The 20279-nt window shown below is 44.2% G+C and overlaps 1 protein-coding gene across 1 annotated transcript in view; it reads right to left on the reverse strand.

The window, feature by feature from the left end:
- Positions 1-20279, reverse strand: part of EZH1 (enhancer of zeste 1 polycomb repressive complex 2 subunit) — a 212296-nt gene that overhangs the window by 82449 nt on the left and 109568 nt on the right. Inside the window, exons 9-12 of the mRNA XM_082271240.1 lie at positions 17571-17673; positions 12207-12370; positions 9048-9139; positions 3612-3792 (exon numbers count right to left, since the gene is read on the reverse strand). Of these exons, the coding sequence (XP_082127366.1) occupies positions 3612-3792; positions 9048-9139; positions 12207-12370; positions 17571-17673 (540 nt within the window). The remainder of the gene's footprint in view (positions 1-3611; positions 3793-9047; positions 9140-12206; positions 12371-17570; positions 17674-20279) is intronic.

A 20279-nucleotide genomic window follows, 5' to 3' on the forward strand; every position in this document is an offset into this window, starting at 1 on the left:
TGCCTAGACTACTCCTGCAGGTGGCAGCATAACCCACACAGTTCATGAAGATGAGGCTGCATCTGTCAATGGACGATAGAGAAATCATCCTTAGTAAGATAAAGATAGGGATGGATGGCCAAAAAAAAAGGAAAGTAAATTGTAGACAGCGGCAAGAAAACAAAGTGGAGATCATGCCAAACTTCCGTCTGTGTTGCAGACACTGTTTTCTAGCTGTCACAGTTTGTCCCAGACAAGATCTATGAGGAGAGCAGCCATCCATGTCTGTAGCCCCAAGCACTTGCAGAGCGTGGGAAGGGAAGCTAATGTCTTCGTACTGTGCCACAAAAAGGTTCAATCGAAGCCACAACCACAGGTAAAAGAACATACTTATAAATGGAGAATTCAGGGACAAGATCAGAAATGCTGCTGCAGCCCTGGTGTTAACACACAGCATAAAATCTCCAGAAAAAGAAATGGCCTACCCTAAAGTTGTGTCCTTGCTGGAACACATTTGGGATGTCCCTGCAAACAGCAGTTCTTTTGCAGAGGGAACACCATAATACAAATTGGAAACATTTGCGCTTGATGGCTAGCTGGAGAGACCTCCAGTATGTCATTTATCTGGATTACATCTACCAGTGCTCATTGGCAGGCTGTAGAGACTTCCAGAATTATATGTATTTGGGGAGTCAATGTTCGAGAAGGATCTAGGTCAGTGATGGCTAATCTTGACACCCCAGATGTTTTGGAACTACATTTCCCATGATGCTCAACTACACTGCAGAGTACAGGAGCATCATGGGAAATGTAGTCCCAAAACATCTGGGGTGCCAAGGTTCGCCATTAGTGATGCACCGAGATTTCGGCAACCAAAATTTTTGGCCGAAAACAGGTCATATATATGCCAAAAATTAATGGCCTCCACAGCAGCAGCAGCTTTCACTTTAACTTATATGGCGCGTGACCTGCTGGGGCCGGCTCCCGAGACCCGCTGTTTGTACCTCCTCGCCCGCCCTGTGCTAGACTGGTTGCTAGAATCGCCAGCCGCCTGGCGTCTAGCAACCAGTGACGTCATGGTCCCGAGAGGAAAGCGAGGCCGAGAAGAGGACCCAGCATGCAGAGCGAAGGAGGATCTTCCTCGTCCTCCTCCGTGCCTATTACTGACTCTCTGGCTCCACACACCTCCTCCCTCCATCTTCTACTGTATGGCGGCTGCGGATAGGAAGGAAAGCAGCAGAAGCAGAGTCAACCTGCTATCTGTGGGGGGGCAGTGAGTAACAACATATTATGTGTTAAAACTATTTTAAAATCATTTGGGGGAAAAAAGTAATTTTTTGTTTTCGGCCAAGGGCATCCAGAATTTTCGGTTTCTGTTTCGGCCCAGAATTTTCATTTTGGTGCATCCCTATTCGCCATCACTGATCTAGGTATTCTGGTAAAACATAGATTTAGGAATACTAGCAATGTCAAGCTGCAGTTTTCTAGGATAAGCAATATTTTCTTGTATTAAAAGAGGTATGAACTCCAGATAATAATAACAAGACATAATTTTGACCCTATACAAAGCATTAGTAAGACCTCATCTGGAACATGCAGATCAATTTTGGACATCAATTAACAAAAACGATACTGGTAAACTGCAGAAGTTGCGGAGAAGAACAACCAAACTGATAAAGAGGCATGGAGAACCTAGGCTATGAGGAAAGATCAGCTGAACCAAATGTATTCTCTCTCAAGAAGAGAATATAGTCACCATGTAAACACATAAGTGGTCCATATAGCGAACTTAACTTAACTTTAAGGTTATTACAAAGGGCAAGGGGGCAATCTTTACATTACATCTGGAGAAAAAAAGAATTAAATAAGAAGTATGGCCAAATCGTTGTTGGTTAGATTTCTCTTCTGGGTCACGGGAATGCACTTACTTGTGCTCTCCTGTGACGCAGAATCAGCTGATAGCAGGCTAAAGACCAACGCTGCAGCAGGGAGGTGAGTATGTTTATTTAAATTTTTAGAATCCCACACTTCTCCTATAACCTCTACATATGGAAAGTTTTCTTTATAGTAAGAGCTCTGAAAACAGAATAGACTCCCTCAGAAATAAATCTATTGCCAGCTCAGTAGATTGATTTTAAAAAGAGCGGGATGAATTCCTAACTGCACAAAATATAACTGGATATTAACATTTATAGGAAATATCAGACACTGTTGATCCAGGAAATATTGGCCTTAGAGGGCTCAGGAAGGATTTTTTTTCCTTCACTGGATTAACTGTGAGTATAGGATTCTGTACATGGAAGTTTTCTACTTATTTATTTTCTCTACTGGCTAAACGAGATGGACTCATATTTTTTCAACCTAATTGTAACTATAACATGACATGTATCTACCAGCAGCTGTAATAGACATTCCTCCAATTCAAGCAAAAGACAACTGCCAAAGTGAGAGGTGAAAGGGGTTATAACATGAAAAAAGCACAAGCCTTTACTTTCTAAGTGCCTAGTGTCCATTTCTCCTGTACGTGGCTGTTTGGCTTGATGCCATCAAGCTGTGCCTCTCAATAGGTGATAGAGAGAATATAATGCAGCACAAACCCGTAATGCATGAACGTTTCCCCATGTTTCTTCCTTTTAATATCGCTGCAAGTACAGAAAATGCCTGTTTGGTCAAAAATCGAGTAAGCACCGAACTTCCTGTTTGAGCTGATGACAGTGCCCCTGCTGCACGGAAATTTCAACCATTGTTGCCAGCCCTGCCCAGTTCTCCTCAGAAAACCTCCCTCTCTTCTCATCTCAATAATGTAACAAGAAGTGTACTCTAGCCCATAAGCGGAGACCTCGGGAAGGGTTGACAACATTGCTTGGTATTTCAGTGCAACAGAGGAAGAGTCACCAGCTCAAACAGGAATTTGGAGTTAATTGATTTCTGGCACTTCAACAGGTATTTTTCCAATACTTTTAAAAGAGACAAAACATAGGAAAATGTCCCTGTATTCATGAGATGTGCTGTATATGTTTTCTTTTCATTTTGCCTAGGCACTTTAAATTACAATTTGCAGGATTTTATTATTGTCATTCCCCCTAATGTAAAACACATAATCCCTTTATTCTCCTGACAAATGTTTACAGGAGATGGGCAGTGGAGATCTGTTAGTTTTAATAGAAACAGTGCTTTATCTTTAAATATAATCAACTGATCAATTCAAACCTGAAGTGACATTTATAGATATTCAGCATATAATGCTGTCACACAGGGGAGGTCTTGTGCACTACCCCTAGCAGTAATAGCCAAGGGCAGTTCTAAGTCTATGGTCAGCAATGCAAATGGGATGTTATTTATTTATATTTTTATAACAGTTTTATTTAGCCTAACAACATGTGCTTTACAACACAGTAGTTCTGCTATTTGTGTTCTATTTGAAAGCAATGTAAAAAAGGCCAAAAGGAAAAGGATGTCTCTATTTCAAAAAATGATTTCCTTTTCCAAAAAACACAAATACAGTATACTGAATCGTCTACACTACCATAATTTACCAGCTAGGCCTTACATTGGCTAATAATCTCCTCTAAAACTTCCTCCAGAATCTCTTCTCATGTGTAATCTCTTGGTCTCCACACTTTTCTCCTCACCGGAAGAGCTGGAAGCACAATCATTTCCAGTGTCTCGATCACTATCGCCTTCTTTGGCCTCTGCCAAGCCAGAAGTGGAAGCACCAGAGCTGGAAGTAGTATTGGTTTGATTTTTCCTTCGACGTCTCCCCAAGCACTTCAACCTTGGGTTGTTCAATACAGCATACTCTTTGGCACCCTCCTAAAAGATTGAAAGTTGAAGACTAATCAAATCTACAATTATTGTCTACTGTTAATAAACAACAAGAGATCTAGTATGGTTGCTAACACATTATTTTCCACATTGACTTATGATCTCCAGTAAAGCTTGTGTTGCAAAAGGTCAAAGGAGTTATGATTTCACATTTCTCTTTCACTTCATGGAGTTTAAGTGTAATACACCAGCAAAAAGGTTTCTTAATTGAAACACAGTGTGTAATATTTACTAAAACTGATGCACAGAATCTGCTGCAGCTGTGCATAGTAACCAAGCAGCTTTTAGATTTTAATGTCAAGGTTAGAAGTGGATTGGTTACTATGCACCACTGCACCAGATTCTGTGTGCACAAGTTTTTGTAAATCTCCCCAAGTAAAAATGAGGTCAAGCCAGTCCTTAATCTACTTTGTTTTGCTTGGCATCATACAAATCATAAACCCAGAATTGCAACAAGGGACCACTCTTTATTCTTTCTCAACAAGAAAAAAATAGATTTTTGTATACTGTATACTGTTACTGTAAAATCCTTTTCTCTGATGTTCATTTACAGGCACAGCTCCATATCTTCTTGACTCTTGGGTTTATGCTGCAGGAGTAGGACACTAGGCGGAAAAAAAGTTTGACTACGCCTATAGGGCAGTCCCAGAGAATATACTCCCACTTCCTGCTATAGGTCTTCAGTTTTGTAACAAGCAGTGTCAGAAGAACATATAATCCAACTCAATAGGGTGGTGGGTGCTGTGTCCATCAATAAACATCTGAGAAAGGGATTTTACGGTAAGACAAAAATCCAGTTTTCTCTTTCTTCTTGACCAATGGGACGTCCCAAAGCAATGTCAAAACGAGGGGTGGGAAGAACACAAAAATGAACATACTTTCCAAAAGCTAAATGTAGCCAACCAAGTAAAACAGGAGCTCAACCAGGAAACAACTGGAGCTCAACTGACAAAAAACTACACCCTCAAAGAGGACTAATCTTCTTCAACAGCGGCCTGAAAAACCTTGCGGCCAAAGGCAGCATCCGCAGATGCTAACACATCCACCATATAAAATTTAGTGAAAGCGTGCATGGATGACCAGGTGGCCGCCTTTCAACCTGCACCTCTGATGCCTAATGACCGAAGGCCCAAGAGGCATTAAGCGCCCTCGTAGAATGCGCATTAACAGGGAAAGGAGGAACCTGACCCTTAAGGGAATAGGCCTGCAACCCCGTCTGCCTGATCTGTCTGGAAATGGTCGCAGCAGACGCGGCCAGCCCCTCACGGGGTCCATCCGTAAAGACAAACAGGGAATCTGTTTTTCGGGACGACTCAGTCGCCGCAAAATACACCCTGACTGCCCACACCACATCCAAAGAATGTAAGGTAATCTCTTTAGAGTGCTTAGGCTTAGGGCACAAGGAAGGCAACACAATGTCTTCATTTAAATAGAAACCAGAGACGACCTTAGGAAGAAATGACTGACAGGAAGGATGCACCACTTTATCTCCGTGAACCACCAAGTAAGGTGAGCAACAAGACAAAGCTGCCAGCTCTGGCACCCTACGTGCAGAAGAAAAAGCCACCAAGAAGGCTACCTTTTGGGAAAATGTAGCCAGAGGAATCCCGCAAATATTTACCAACGTTACCAACGGCGGTTACAGTTACTGGAGAATCGACAGCACCAAGTTGAGATCCCACGAGGGCAATGGAGACCACACTGGGGGGAACCCCCTGAACAAAGGTGCGAACTGAAGAATTCGTAGCCAAAGGACATTAAAAGAAAACCGCCAAGGCCGAACCTGGCCCTTGATGGTACCCGAGGCCAGAAGCTGCTCAACACCTCTTTGGAGAAAAGCCAAACTCCGAGTCACTGAAAAGGAGAGGGGGTGAACCCCAAGAGATTCAAAGAGATTGCAAAGTACGCTCCTCAAACACGATGGTAAATCTTCCTAAAAGTAGATTTACAAGCTTGCAGTAGCATGGGAATCATCGATGCAGACAATCCTCTATCCTTCAGCACCAGGCTTCTGACAGCTAAGTCGTTAAGCCAGTGACTGTAAGGCAAGATGGAAGATTGGCCCATGGGCCAACAGATCTCCTCTAAGAGGAGGTCTCCAAGGCGCATCAGCGACCAACCGTATCAGATCTGCGTACCAAGACCGGCAAGGCCAGTCTGGAGCCACTAGGATGGCTGTAATCCCTTCTATCTCAAACCTACGCATGAATCTTAACAGAAGTTCTAGAAGACAAAAGAGGTATAGCAGACGATACTGGCCCCATAGGAGCCACCAGTGCGTCTGTGGTGCCGGCCAAAGGATCCCGAGACCGTGCCACAAACCTAAGCACCTTCCTGTTGAGACGGGAGACCAACAAGACCACCTCGGGAATTCCCCACCAGAGACACAACTGATGAAATGTCCAGTATATCGATCGGTAGTCTGGATTCTTCAAGAGTCCAGACCCCCTGAGCACAATCCGTGCCAAAAATGCGACACCCCACTCGGACAGGCTGGCATCCATGGTGACCACCGGTCCAGTACAGGGGAAGGAAGATTTTCCCTGTTGAAGCGCCAGAGAGCGAAGCCACCGAATCAGAGACCCTCTCGTACCCCGGCTCAACAGCATCAGATTGCCCAGAGACTGTGGATTCTTGCCCCACATGGCAAGAATCTCTCTTTGCAGAGGTCTTGTGAGGAACTGTGCAAACGAAACTGCCTCGATGGTAGACACCATCAGACCCAGCACCAGCATGCCTGTCCTGAAAGATGACCGACTGCTGGACAACAGGAGCCAAATTCATCTTGCAGATTTTGGAGTTGGTCCCATGGGAGGAACACCCTGGCTGAGTCCAGAGAAGACCCAGATAGTCCAACTAGGTGAATGGAACCAAAGCCAATACCTGGAAATGTAATATCGAACCAAACTCCTGCAGAGTCCGCACAGTAATCTCCCGGTTGTGCTTTAGAGAAGGCGGAGACTCTGCTCGCAGAAGAAGATCATCAAGGTACACCAGTACCGCAATCCCCCACTGGCGCAACAATGCCAACACTTTGTGAAGACCCAAGGAGCCCAGGCAAGACCTCTTGATAATGCTCCTCACCCATGGCAAGTGGAGGAGGCGCGGATGACCGACATATATCGCAATATGAAGGTAAAAAAGCAAAAAGCAAGGGTCGCCCTCCATAGAGAACATAATAGGACATACCCCCTTGTGGGGGATGTTTGCCGTTACACGGACGCACAGGCAGAGTACCCTCACCAACACAATAATGGCTGCTACACTTTCACTAAAAATGAAACGCCCCCAAAGCGCCACCCGCTTCAAGGGAGGCGCCAGGCTGACCATATTTTCAAATTTCAGTGGAGGCCCAGCCACATTTGCCCGGATTCACAGTCCAGCAGATGCCCAGGGAGAGAGTTGGAGGTTCAACGGCAGCGCCTAAATCAGCCACCTGGCCAAGTAGGCCGTGACCCAGTAGGCCGCAAGTCGCGGCCTAAATTTTGAGAGCGCCCAGCTGCCAGGACGCGAGTCCCAGCGGAGCAAACAACCCATGGCAGCGGGAGGGAAGGTGGATGCCTGTCAGCAGCTCTGGTCGGTCAGCAGCCCAGACAGATTGGTCAGTAGCTCGGGCAGCTTGGTCCGTCAGCCTAAATTTGTGGCCCAATCCGGCCACGTGAGGCGCATACCCGCGGATAAAACATCCGCTCCTCTGCTTGGTCAGCACCTCGGAGAGCTTGGTCAGTAGCTCGGACAGCTTGGTACATTAGCTGCGAGTAGGCCGCAAAGCCACGCCCTAAACGTTTGGCCCTAGTGGATGACAAAACATCTGCTCCCCCAGCCCAACCACCACCACCACAGGGAGCCCAAAGGACATCCTTGCACCAGTCACTAACCCCCAGGAGGCAGGGAACCCACTCTAAAACCCCTACGTTATGCAACCTGGTCAGCAGCAACCACATCCAACCCCCCCTTCTGGAGCAGCAACCGGTGGGGGGGGTAGGTTGAGGGCCAAAAGACCCACAGCAACTGTTTAGAGGAACTGGGGGGGATGGAGGGGAACCAGTGGGTCCGATCATCCCAGGGAAGGGCCCACGTCTCCCCCGAAAGACCACCAAGGGAGAGGAGGGACACTAGTTACCACACCTTTGAACCGGACGGGCATCACTGCAGGCAGACCACCTCACCATCTTGGAATGGGGGTGCTGCGGGCCAGGGGCACGCTGCGACTCAGGTAATGACCAGGGCTAAGCGTTTACTCACCGACCAGCCCCCGTCCAGTGGGGCTATGCCGTGGCTGACCTAGCCTGGAACTGAAGTCGAGTCGCGCTTGCTGGCCAGACTGGGGAGACGGTATGGATCTAGAATATCCAGTCCGTCGCCCAGTCTAGCAGTTGATTGTAGTTCTCACAGGAACAGAAAATAATAGAAGTAGCAAAAAATTCCATTTAAAAAGGAAAAAATGCTAGGACCAGAGATCCCAGCAAGGAACTAGGTCCTTACCACTGGCTAGGCAGAAAAAAAACTGAAGACCTATAGCAGGAAGTGGGAGTATACTCCCTGGGACTGCCCTATAGGTGTAGTCAAACCTTTTTCCGCCTAGAGTTCTACTCCTGTAGGGGGAAGCATAAACAAAAGGGTCAAGAAGATATGGAGCTGTGTCCGTCAATGAACGAAAGAGAAAAGCTTGTTGAATATGAAACAGCGGGTTGGCAAAAGTCATGTAGATTGGGGTGTGGAATATTTTTAGTTATGTATAAGTGAATGGGGTGAACTGTGCCAACCCTAAACACTTGCAGTGTACAGACAGGCTAAATACAGGCTAAATAGTAAGGCTAAGTGTACATCGTATATTCCTCACAATGATGCAGGTGAGCATTATATGGTCTCCACAATTCTTAGTGTCAGTTTTCTAAAACGAAGTCCATCTAAAAACTACTGATAACAGTTGTTCATATTGGAATCGACCATGTGGTTAGAAGGGTGCTACAACAGCTCCTGACTAATCACATTGTAAAAGTATCAAATGTTTGAGGAATGGACCCTGGGCGGTCCTAAAAATGTTACTTTTCTATGTGCTAATACAAGAATTATGCACTTTGAAACAAGCTTGTTGGTGTGCTGGCAAAATATCCATACAGGAGAAAGGGAGCAAGTCCAATTTCACTGATCCCCCCTAAAAAATATATATGTCAAAATAATAGAATGACACCTAAAAATAGGAATTTTAGAGTCTTGTGGTAAGTTAAAAGTGCACCAACCAGCCACAAGAAGCAGTGGTTTCCACATGGTTCAGTCTCAATCTTAATTTCCCGGCCTCGTCTTCTGCACATATTAGGACTTGCATGAAATGCTAAAAAGAAAACACAGTTAACTGAAACTGAAAAGACTTGTGTATGAAAGTGTTTAAAAGACCTATTCTTGTCATTAGCAACCAATCAGTTCCCTCCTAAACAAAAATTGTTTTTTCGTGTACTGTTTATATGCAGAGCCCAATAGGATTCTACACAAGTCTGATTCAATATCAATGCATTGTCTGTAAAATACAGACCAGCAAGACAACCATATTGTGGGCTAAAAGAAAAGTGTCCAGAAAGAAAAAGTAGGCCGCCACCGCTGACCTAAATGCTAGTTTACTGTCTGTCATCTTACCCCACAGACAGTATTTATATCACTGGCTACGTAATTGGTACCAATACAGTAGCAAAGAAAGAACTAAAGCCAAAAATAAGCACCTAGGCCTTGGAGGAGAGCAATGGAAGCCTCTAATTCTATCTCAGCTCAGGTTTCTTTAACCAAATTTACTAGGTAGGTCAATGACTTGCAAGTCATTAGAAAAAGCCAAGATCTAAGGGAGAAGGATTAGGATAAACCAAAAATCCTAAAGCAGTCAAAGAGCTAGTATTGATTAAAATACAGTACACAAATGCTATTTTGGTAGTTGGGATTTAAAGTGTATGTTAACCCCAACAATAAATGCCTCTTATATGCCCACTTTTGGTCTGTTTAACCCCTTCTCCCTGGGTGGACTTCATATGACGTCCATAAACTTTGCGGGGGTATACCGGGATGATGCCTCTAGCTAGAGGCATCATCCCGGTACCGTGGTTTAAAGCCGCCTCGGGAGCCGCTCGATCGTTACCCGGGGGGGCGGGAGGGGACGTCCCCCCCCTCCCGCCGCCATCCGCGGCTTTTACCGGGGCTGAATGGATTCCCGATCAATGCCGGAAACGGCTTCGATCGGGTCTCCGATGACGTAACCCGGAGGCGGCGTCCATGACGTCACTTCCGGGTTAGTGTGCTGCAAAAGGCGGCAAATTTGAAAAACGGCTGTATGCAAAAACGCCGTTTTCTGCGTTTTGCATACAGGAAAGTGTAGTGGAGGGGTCTAGGGTCTTTTAGACCCTCGATCTCTCCATAAAGTGTACCTGTCACTGCATATTGCTGTCACAAGGGATGTTTACATTGCTTGTGACAGCAATAAAAGTGATCAGATTTTTTTTTTTTTTTTAAAAAACTGTAATAAAGTTAAAAAAATAAATAAAATAAATGGGAAAAAAATAAAAAATTTAGCCGCCCCCGTCACCGTTAGCTCGCACACAAAAAAAAACGTATACGGAAGTCGAGCCGCAAATGAAATCGCTGTTCAAACCACACATGTGAGGTATCGCCGCGATCGCCAGAGCATGAGCAATAATTGAAAAAAAAGAGCTACACTCTAACTCTAAACTGGTAACCGTTAAATAAATTTAAAATTTCGCCTATTGAGATCTCTATTGACCGTAGTTTGTCGCCATCCCACGGGGGGGCGAAATTTTAAACCGTAACATGTTGGGTATCTATTTACTCGGCATGACATCATCTTTCACAATATACAAAAAAAATGGGCAAACTTTACTGTTTAATATTTTTTAAATGCAGTGAAATGTGATTTTTCAAAATTTTTCCCAAAAAAACGGCGTTTTAAAGACCGCTGCGCAAATACCGCGTGACAAAAAATATTGCAATGACCGCCATTTTATTCTCCAGAGTCTTTGCTAAAAAAATATATATAATGTTTGGGGGTTCTAAGTAGTTTTCTAGGAAAAAATACTGATTTTAACTTGTAAACAAAAAGTGTCCGAAATAGGCCTGGTGGGTAAGCGGTTAATACCACTTTAGCTATTCTGTTAATAAGTGCAAAAAAACCTGTTGATAGCAGTTCTGAGCCATTCTATGTCCCCTGCACACTTCCTATGCTATCCCAAAAAGCCATACTAGCTCTCATCTTGAACTACAGCCTTTATTTATGTTGCAATGATCTAGAAGTGGAAGTGGTGGAATAGTTGAGCAAAAGACACTGAGCAGCGCTGACATAATTTAGTCAACAAAATTGCTGTGTTGTCAGTCATATGTTTTTTTTATCTTGCCTTGACATATGTTTTAAGTAATGTTGACTTTTGACGTAAAAGTTAAAGTGGACCTGAACTCAAAACGTGAACATTTGCTATGTTAAATGGAACATATAGAAATGTTAACTGTACCAAAGCAGTACACTCAATTACTTACCTTTTTGACCTGAATTCCACCCGAATACTAACTCAAAACATCCTTGCATGTAAGTGTGCCTAGACACTCTTGGGGTCTACAGCCTCATAGCTGTTTATCTTCAGTGTATGATGTACTGCACTGTTCCATGTGACTGCTAGTCTCAGGAAAATTGGAATGATGATATTTGAAGGCAACACTACTGTGCTGCTTACTGTTCTCCTAGCTTTAAAGAAAGCTGCAATTGTAGACCTGCAATGCTTGTATCTCCCTGCTTCTTCTTCATCCATTCTGTGGATCTGTGCTTTCTGTAATTATGCAATTTCCTGAATTTTATCCCACCAAACGTGAGACTGCCAGTAATCAGTGGAGCACCCCTGCGCCTCTACCAAGATTGCTGCCTCCACACAGAGGCACAGTGGAAAACATGGCATGGTAAGTTAGTAATAGGTAAAAATCGGCTGCAGGAAATCAGCAATACTGGTGACTAGTTCTTTTTTTGGGTACAGCTTCTAAGCTGTGTATTAATGCTGCCATTTTTGGTAGGATAGGCGAAGGTCTGAATATCCAGCTCCAACAGCTCTCCAAAAGACTGGGAGGGAGGAATGCCACAAGCTATAGGACAGCTGTGACAGACAGAGTTAACCTTTTAGCCACGTTTCTGAAGTCATCAGCTGAGGAGTCTTTTTTTTCACACAGTTCTGGATTGCAGCCCCCCCTTCATGTTATGTGGAGATGCTGAGAACATATGTGGTTTAGCCATATAACATGTGTTTAAAAGTCATCTATGCGTATTTCTGATTGGACAACAAAAAAACCCTAGCAGTAGACAAGCCAAAAAAGCAGGGCAGGATAACACACAAAATACTGTAGCAATAAATAAGCAAACTTACGGTGCAGGAAGCAGTCATATTTGAAACAGCGGCGACAGAAGAGGGTGTGGAAAGAGTGCAGAGATTGCTCTCTCGGTACAGATTTGGCACAGGGGCCATCAATATTAGGGGTACACTGTGGTGGAAGAGCATTGGGGTCTGAAGCAGCAGTCAGTTCCTTGTACCTGAAACAAAAAAGAGTGTTTGCAGATGTGTTAACACAAAAAATACCCATATTTGGGAAATGATTATTGGGCAAAGTAGAATTTTCTCAGCACCAAATGTATATATATTAATATCCAACAGAAGCACATTAAGGTCATTGAGTGGCCTAGCCAGTCTCAAGACCTTAATCCTATAGAAAATTTGAGTTGCCAAGCGACAGCCAAGAGACCTTAAGAATTCAGAGAAGAGCTGTAAAAAAGAGTGCACCCAAATCCCTCCTGAGATGTGAGCAAACCTGGTAACCAACTACAAGTAATGTCTTACCTCTGTGCTTGCCAACAAGGGTTTCTCCATCAAGTACTAAGTCATGCTTTGCTTGGGGATCAAATACTTATTTTACTCACTGAACTGCAACTCAAATTATAACATTCGTATCATGTGTTTTTTCTGGATTTTTGGTTGATAAACACTTCCATACCGGGCCTATTCGGGCACTACATGTAAATCAGCCTTTTTGTTTTGCTAGAAAAATACTCAGAACCCCCAAACATTAAATATGATTTTTCGTAGAGACCCTAGGGAATAAAATAGTGATCATTGCATTTTTTTATGTCACACAGTATTTACGCAGCAATTTTTTGAATGCGTTTTGTTTTTGTTTTTTAAATAAAAAAACAAAACACTAAGGTTAGCCCCATTTTTTTGTAAGATGTGAAAGATGATGTTAAGCCAAATAAATAGATACCTAACATGTCACACTTTAAAACTGTGCACACTTGCGGAATGGCGCCAAATTTCGGTACTTCAAAATCTCCGTAGGCGACGCTTTAAAATATTTTTACAGGTTACCTGTTTAGAGTTACAGAGGAGGTCTTGGGCTACAATTATTGCTATCGCTCAAATATTCGTGGCGATACCTCACATGTGGGGTTTGAACGCCGTTTACATATGCAGGTGCGACGTATGTATGCGTTCGCTTCTGCATGGGTTGGGGCGCTTTAAATTTTTTTATTGTTTGTTTTTATTTATTTTTTTTACACTTTCCCTTTAATTTATTTATTTTATCACTTTTAATTCTATTAAAAGGAATGTTAACATCCCTTGTACAGCAAACGGAACAAGGCATGACAGGTCCTCTTTACAGCGAGATCTGGGGTCTTTGAGTCCTCAGATATCACCTCTAGGCTGCAAAGCCTGAGATAAAAAACAAAAAAAAAACACACAATCTCAGCTTCCCAGCCAAGGAATTGGTAGTGTTTACATCTGCGGAGGCCGGACCTGACGTCAGAACATCGTTCCCGGCCTTCAAATGTCATAGAGATGACCGGGGACCATATCGTCCTCGGTCAGCTCTTTGGTAAATGGCCTTAACTGGGCGATTCATTCTCCGGGTTGCTGATCGCACGAGCGAGCCGGTAGAAGCACTGGAAAAAAAGGAGCACTCCAAAAAGGAGAGTGGATGGAACCCCTGCGACTCACACCAGGCGAAATACGCCTTTTCCACTGTCCCAAACAATCTCCTGATAGAACAGAGGCTAGGGGACACACTGCACATGCTTAGTTTGATGTGTACTGCTAGAGAGTTTTTATTTTCTTGGGAGGGTACATGTGATCAGCACAGGGCCAATCAGCACTGCCCAGACAGAGGAGAGAATGGGGGGTCCTGCAGCCTTAAAGGACAGTCAGAGAAGAATAAAAACTCCTCCTACAAGCTTTAACCAGACACTAATAGAAGTCACAACACTGCTAAATACGGTTGATGAGAAAAGGTATTTAGCAGCTTATATTTACTAAAACTATTGCATTTCCATGTTCTGTGTACTGTGGGAGATCAGATATAGTGAATGGAGGGTCCTGGGTTTAGTAACACTTTTATATCAGCTGGTTCAGTCTCAACTGATGGCCCTGTGAAAAGGTGTCTCATTACCAATGTGTCACACAAGAAACATCTCATGATGAGTAAACGCAAAGAGCTCTCTCAAGACCTTCAAAACCTTATTGTTGCAAAACATACTGATGGAATTGGTTACAGAAGGATTTATAATTTTCTTAATGTTCCAGTGAGCACTGTTGTGGCCATAATCCAGAAGTGGAAAGAACATAATTTCACCATAAATGGGCCACAATCAGGAGCTCCTCACAATATTTCTGACAAAGGAGTGAAAATAATGATAAGAAGAGTTGTCCAAGAGCCAAGGACCACTTGTGTTGAGCTTCAGAAAGACCTGGAGTTAGCAGGTACAATAGTTTCACAGAAAACAATAAGTAATGCTCTCAGCCATCATGGCCTGTATGGACACTCACCACGCAAGACTCCATTGCTGAAGAAAAAGCATCCTAAAACTTGTTTAAACTTTGCTGCACAACATTTAGACAAGCCTGTGAAATACTGGGAGAATATAGTCTGGTCAGATGAGACCAAAATTTAACTCTTTGGATGTCACAATACACACCATGTTTGGAGGTCAAATGGCCCTACACATCACCCCAAAAACACCATACTATAGTGAAGTTTGGAGGTGGGAACATAATAGCGTGGGGCTGTTTTTCAGCATACGGTAGTGGCAAACTTCATGTCATTGAAGGAAGGATGAATGGAAAAATTGTACCAAGACATTTTTGATAAAAAGCTGCTTCCATCTACCAGTATGATGAAGATAAAACTAGGGTGGACATTTCAGCAAGACAATTATCCCAAACCCAAAGACAAGGAAACTCTCAATTGGTTTCAAAGAAAGAAAACAAAGCTGCTAGAATGGCTCAGCCAATCACTTGACTTGAATCCATTAGATTTCCTCAATGGAAAGAAACAGAGGAAACCATTTTTCCACTATCAGTACAAGGAATATTCATTCTCCATTTTTTTAATTTATCAATTGTAATATATACACTGAAAAAATGTATAAACTGGGAATCAATCATTCAGCCCAATACAACCATTTTACCAAAACACTCACAGATGTTCTTGTTTTTTGGTTATTGCATCTTGGTGACAAACTGCCAAATACACTCCTTGGTAGAAAAACAAATCTGGGCTTAATATTCCATACTTCCTGGAAATCTATATGCTCACTCTTCTACAAACTCTTGTTTGTATCTCCAAACACTTAGACCCCGTTCACACTGGGGCGACGCTACTTGCCTGGGCGACCTCACAGGTCGCGGTGTGCAGCTCGCACCGTGACCTCGGAGCGGCCGGCATGGACTTCATATCATTGAAGTCAATGCAGGTCGCTCCAGGTCGCCCCAAAGAAGCTCCGGACCCTTTTTCTAAGTCGGAGCGACTTGTGTCGCTCCTATTAGAACGGGTCCACAGCTTCTCTATGGCAGGCGACCTGTCAGGCGACCAGGTCGCCTGACAGGTCGCCCCAGTGTGAACGGGGTCTTAATCTCTGAATAAAATACCTTAAAAAAAAGTCTATCGGAATATAAAACCCATTTTAAGAAGGTCAAATGCAGGCCAGAAGGAGGTCAACTGAAGGTGAATTGCACCTTTCAATGAAATCTGAATGATCTCAGAAGAATCTCAGATGGATGTCACACTGATGCCGTCAACACAAGCCCAAAGTCATTTGATAAGGGCCCTAACTCTGTCTCCAGCATTGTCAGGCTTCACACAAAATTAAAGATGAATTTCAGGCATGGCATATTTTTTTTATTTTGGTCTACCTTGGACCAACGTAACTATGTATGTACCATACCTGTCCCTGAAAACTGGGAATCACTGAATTAGAAATCACGACTCCAGTGATCTCCACTTTCTTCCGGGTCCCATGCTGAGGGATGCATTGATAAATGCAGGAGATTGGCTGCTCAATATGAGTGCCATTCAGAGGTGGAGAGTGTGACATTATTTCCAGTGCTGGGATTACATTTCTTCGCATTTCTAGTTTAAATTTACTTTTAATAGAAAGCTTTTGGAAGTAATAACAAAATATGTTTTAGCATCATATACACAAAGGGAACACACAACACTTCAAATTTAGCTTGTGGTCCTGTCTTGTACGAGCAAGAATGTGACAGGCAGTAAAAAACACGTACTAAATAGTCTAAAGTATAGTGTATAACTATTTCTTTAGAGGAGTCACTCAGGCTGGGTTCCCACTATTGCGATGTCAGGCATCGCATGTGATTCGCTCCACATTGCTGTACAGATCACATGCAATGTCTGTGAGATTTCGAATTCAGCCATACAAACCATATGGCTGAATTTGCATCGCATTCGGACAAAAATGGTGGAGGACCCTTTTTTTGGTCCGCACTGGAATCGGATCGCATGGGTGTTCACATTCATGCGATCTGATTCCTGCACCATTTGGCAGTTTGCACTGCGATCTGCAAACCGATCTGGGGGTGTAATTAAATTTGTATTGACACCTGCAGTGGTTCGCATAGGGCAGTGTGAACTGCCTGTGAGAGATATGCGATGCGGGAACCTGCACTGGAATTGCACTGGTTCCCGCATCGCAATAGTGTGAACCCAGACTTAGTCATAGTATACATGTTTCTAATGATTTAACAACTGCTCCTGGCAACATGGAGATACAAGTTGATGTTATCAGTAGACATCAGCAAAAGCAAACAAAATGATAAATAGTTAGGCATGTCCCAGCATTTTTAACCATATTCAGCAGTAAAGTGTATCTAAATCCATAAACAAAAAAATATTTTGCACCTTACCAGTCCTTAGATGAGGTGGCTGCATTCCTTTTTCTATGGCTTTTTGTCTTTTATTTACATTTAGTAGAAAGATAGCATTGTGATTTCAGTTCAGTTCAATTCGTTACAAGGACACTGCTTTCTGGCAAGATCAGCAAGTATGTACTGCACTTGCAGAAAATGTTCTTAGCTTGAAAAATGAAAACGAATGCAGTCACCACTACTATGAATTGGTATGTTGCAATATATTACACTTTTGTCCTTGGGTTCAGATCTCCTGTGCATGTGTTATACATTGTTACATAATTTACTGGACCTTTTTTAAAGTGTGTTTATATCATCATTATCTTTTTTTTTTAAAGTTTTGTATAGAATATTGAAGGGTTAGAACCTCTATCAGGTTTTTATTGCTCTCCCTGTTGGAGAGATGATTCACTCTCTCTGGTTTTCCTGGCAACCATTTAATCTAATGAGAAAGTGACCACTCTGTTTAGAGCTCATTACAAAATGTACTTGAGCTTTGAGAGATGCTTGCACACAAAATAACTTCATGATGCCTACCTCTCTTTGACTTCCTCTGGAAAGCCTCTGTCTGGAAACACAGCCGATATTGCGCTAAAAATCAGATCACTGGGAAGGTGGTTTTTACAGGTTTTCTTATTTCCTGAAAGGTACAAACATAAAATAACAAAGAAAACGATACATTTAATATTACAAGCCTGGAAAAAGCCAAGTCAAAGCAAGAAGCTGAAAGGATGTTGAAAACGATAGTATCTAAAAAATAATTTAATTTGACCTTAACCACTTAAGCCCCGGAAGATTTTACCCCCTTCCTGACCAGGGGGTATTTTGCGATTCGGCACTGCTTGAATTTAACGGCCAATTGCGCGGTCGTGCGACGTTGTATCTAAACGAATTTGGCGTCCTTTTTTTCCCACAAACAGAGCTTTCTTTTGGTGGTATTTGATCACCTGTGCGATTTTTTGATCATGCGCTATAAACAAAAAAAGAGCATAAATTTTGCAAAAATAGCAATATTTTTCACATTTTTTTATATGAAATTCCCCCCCAAAAAAATGTAAAAATCAAAATTTTTTAACATTTTCGGCCAATTTGTTTTATGCTACCTATGTTTGGTAAAAAAAAAACGCAAAAAGCGTATTTTGATTGGTTTGCGCAAAAGTTATCGCGTTTACTAACAAAGGGAAAGATTTTTGTCATTTTTGTTGTTTTTTTTTTTTAACGCGTAATGGCGGCGATCTGCGATTTTTTTTGCGGTACTGCGACATTGCGGCGGACAGATCGGACCCTTGACTGACATTTTTGACACTTTTGGGGTTACCAGTGACATTTCTACAGTAATCAGTGCTATACATATGCACTGTTACTGTAAAAATACACTGGCAGTGAAGGGGTTAACTTTTTTTGAAAGGGAGGGGCTATGTGTGTCCCTAGGGGCGTGCTTTCTACTGTGATTGGCTGTGGCTTCAGATGTATGAACAGTGATCAACGGTTCTACATAGTAGAACCGTATGATCAGCCTTCATACACCGGGGAGAATGACAGGTGGCTTGTTTACACAAGCCGCCTGACTTTCTCCCTCTCCCCCGACGATCGCAGAGTGACCGGCGGACATCGAGTCCGCCGGTCACACGCGCGGGGGGGTCCGTGACCGCGCCTCCGGCGGCGCGCGCTCGCTCCCTAGACCCTCACATGCTAGTGACGTAGACCTACGTGATTGGCTGTGGCTTCAGATGTATGAAGAGTGATCGACGGTTCTACATAGTAGAACCGTATGATCAGCCTTCATACACCGGGGAGAATGACAGGTGGCTTGTTTACACAAGCCGCCTGACTTTCTCCCTCTCCCCCGCCGATCGCCGAGTGACCGGCGGACATCGGGTCCGCTGGTCACACGCGCGGGGGGGTCCGTGACCACGCGGGAGCGCGCCTCCGGGGGCGCGCGCTTGCTCCCTAGACCCTCACAAGCTAGTGACGTAGCCCTACGTCACTTTGCCTGCGAGGGGCTGACTGCCGACGTAGATCTGCGTTAGGCAGTCGGCAAGTGGTTAAAAGGGGTTTTTCCAATTCAATTAATAAAAAGAGAAAAGTTCCACATGTTCTATATAACTTAAAGGGTCTTTCCAATGAAATTTATAAACAGATATCAGTTCCACATTCTGCTCCATACATAGAAACATTAAAGAGTGAGAGCAGAAAAAGTGATCCACTGAGTCTGCATCACTCATTTTTTATGTAGCTATTTTTGTTTTAACCTCCTGCCGTCCGCGCTACAGCCTATATACGGCTGCAGCGCGGACTTGAATTTTCAGGAGGCCGTTTTAAACGGCCTCCCAGTGACACGCCCCCCGCGCGCTCCCGCGAGCGCGCATCGGGGGGAATCTGTGTCGGCCGTGTCCCTTGGACACAGCCAATCACAGATCGTGGTGAATGGCCAATCACAGCGGCCATTCACCACGTGATCAAGCCGTCCAATGAGAGATGATCTCATATGTAAACATATGAGATCATCTCTCATCGCCGGCGCTCCTTCCTCACACAGAGCCTGCGTGTGAGGAAGGAGGGAGAGCTGCACAGCGCCGGGGACACAGAAAAAAGTAATCAGGGCACCGATCACCAGTGCCCTGATTACCAGAGGTACACCAAACACACCTTCAATGCCCACAGTGCCCACCATCAGTGCCCCCCATCAGTGCACACAATCAGTGCCCATAGTGCTGCCAGTCAGTGCCCATCAGTGCCTGCTCATCTAGGCACTGATGAGCACTGACTGGCAGCACTATGGGCACTGAGTGTGGGCACTGATGGTGCTGCTCATCAGTGCCGCCCATCAGTGCTCATCAGTGCCACCCGCCAGTGCCCATCAGTGCCACCCGCCAGTGCCCATCAGTGCTGCCCGCCAGTGCCCATCAGTGCCGCCCGCCAGTGCCCATCAGTGCCGCCCGCCAGTGCCCATCAGTGCTGCCCATCAGTGCCACCTCTCAGTGCCCGTCAGTGCCACCTCTCAGTGCCCAGCAGTGCCACCTCTCAGTGCCCAGCAGTGCCGCCTATCAGTGCTCAGCAGTGCCGCCTATCAGTGCTCATCAGTGCGGCATATTAGTACCTCCTCATCAGTGCCACCTCATCAGTGCCCATAAGTGTCACCTCAGCAGTGCCCATAAGTACCACCTCATCAGTGCCCATCAGTGCAGCCTATCAGTGCCCATCAGTGCCGCCTCATCAGCGCACATCAGTGAAGGAGAAACATTT

The sequence above is a fragment of the Pelophylax lessonae genome, assembly GCF_965119305.1.
Source record: "Pelophylax lessonae genome assembly, chromosome: 11".
NCBI classification, from domain to species: Eukaryota; Metazoa; Chordata; class Amphibia; order Anura; family Ranidae; genus Pelophylax; species Pelophylax lessonae.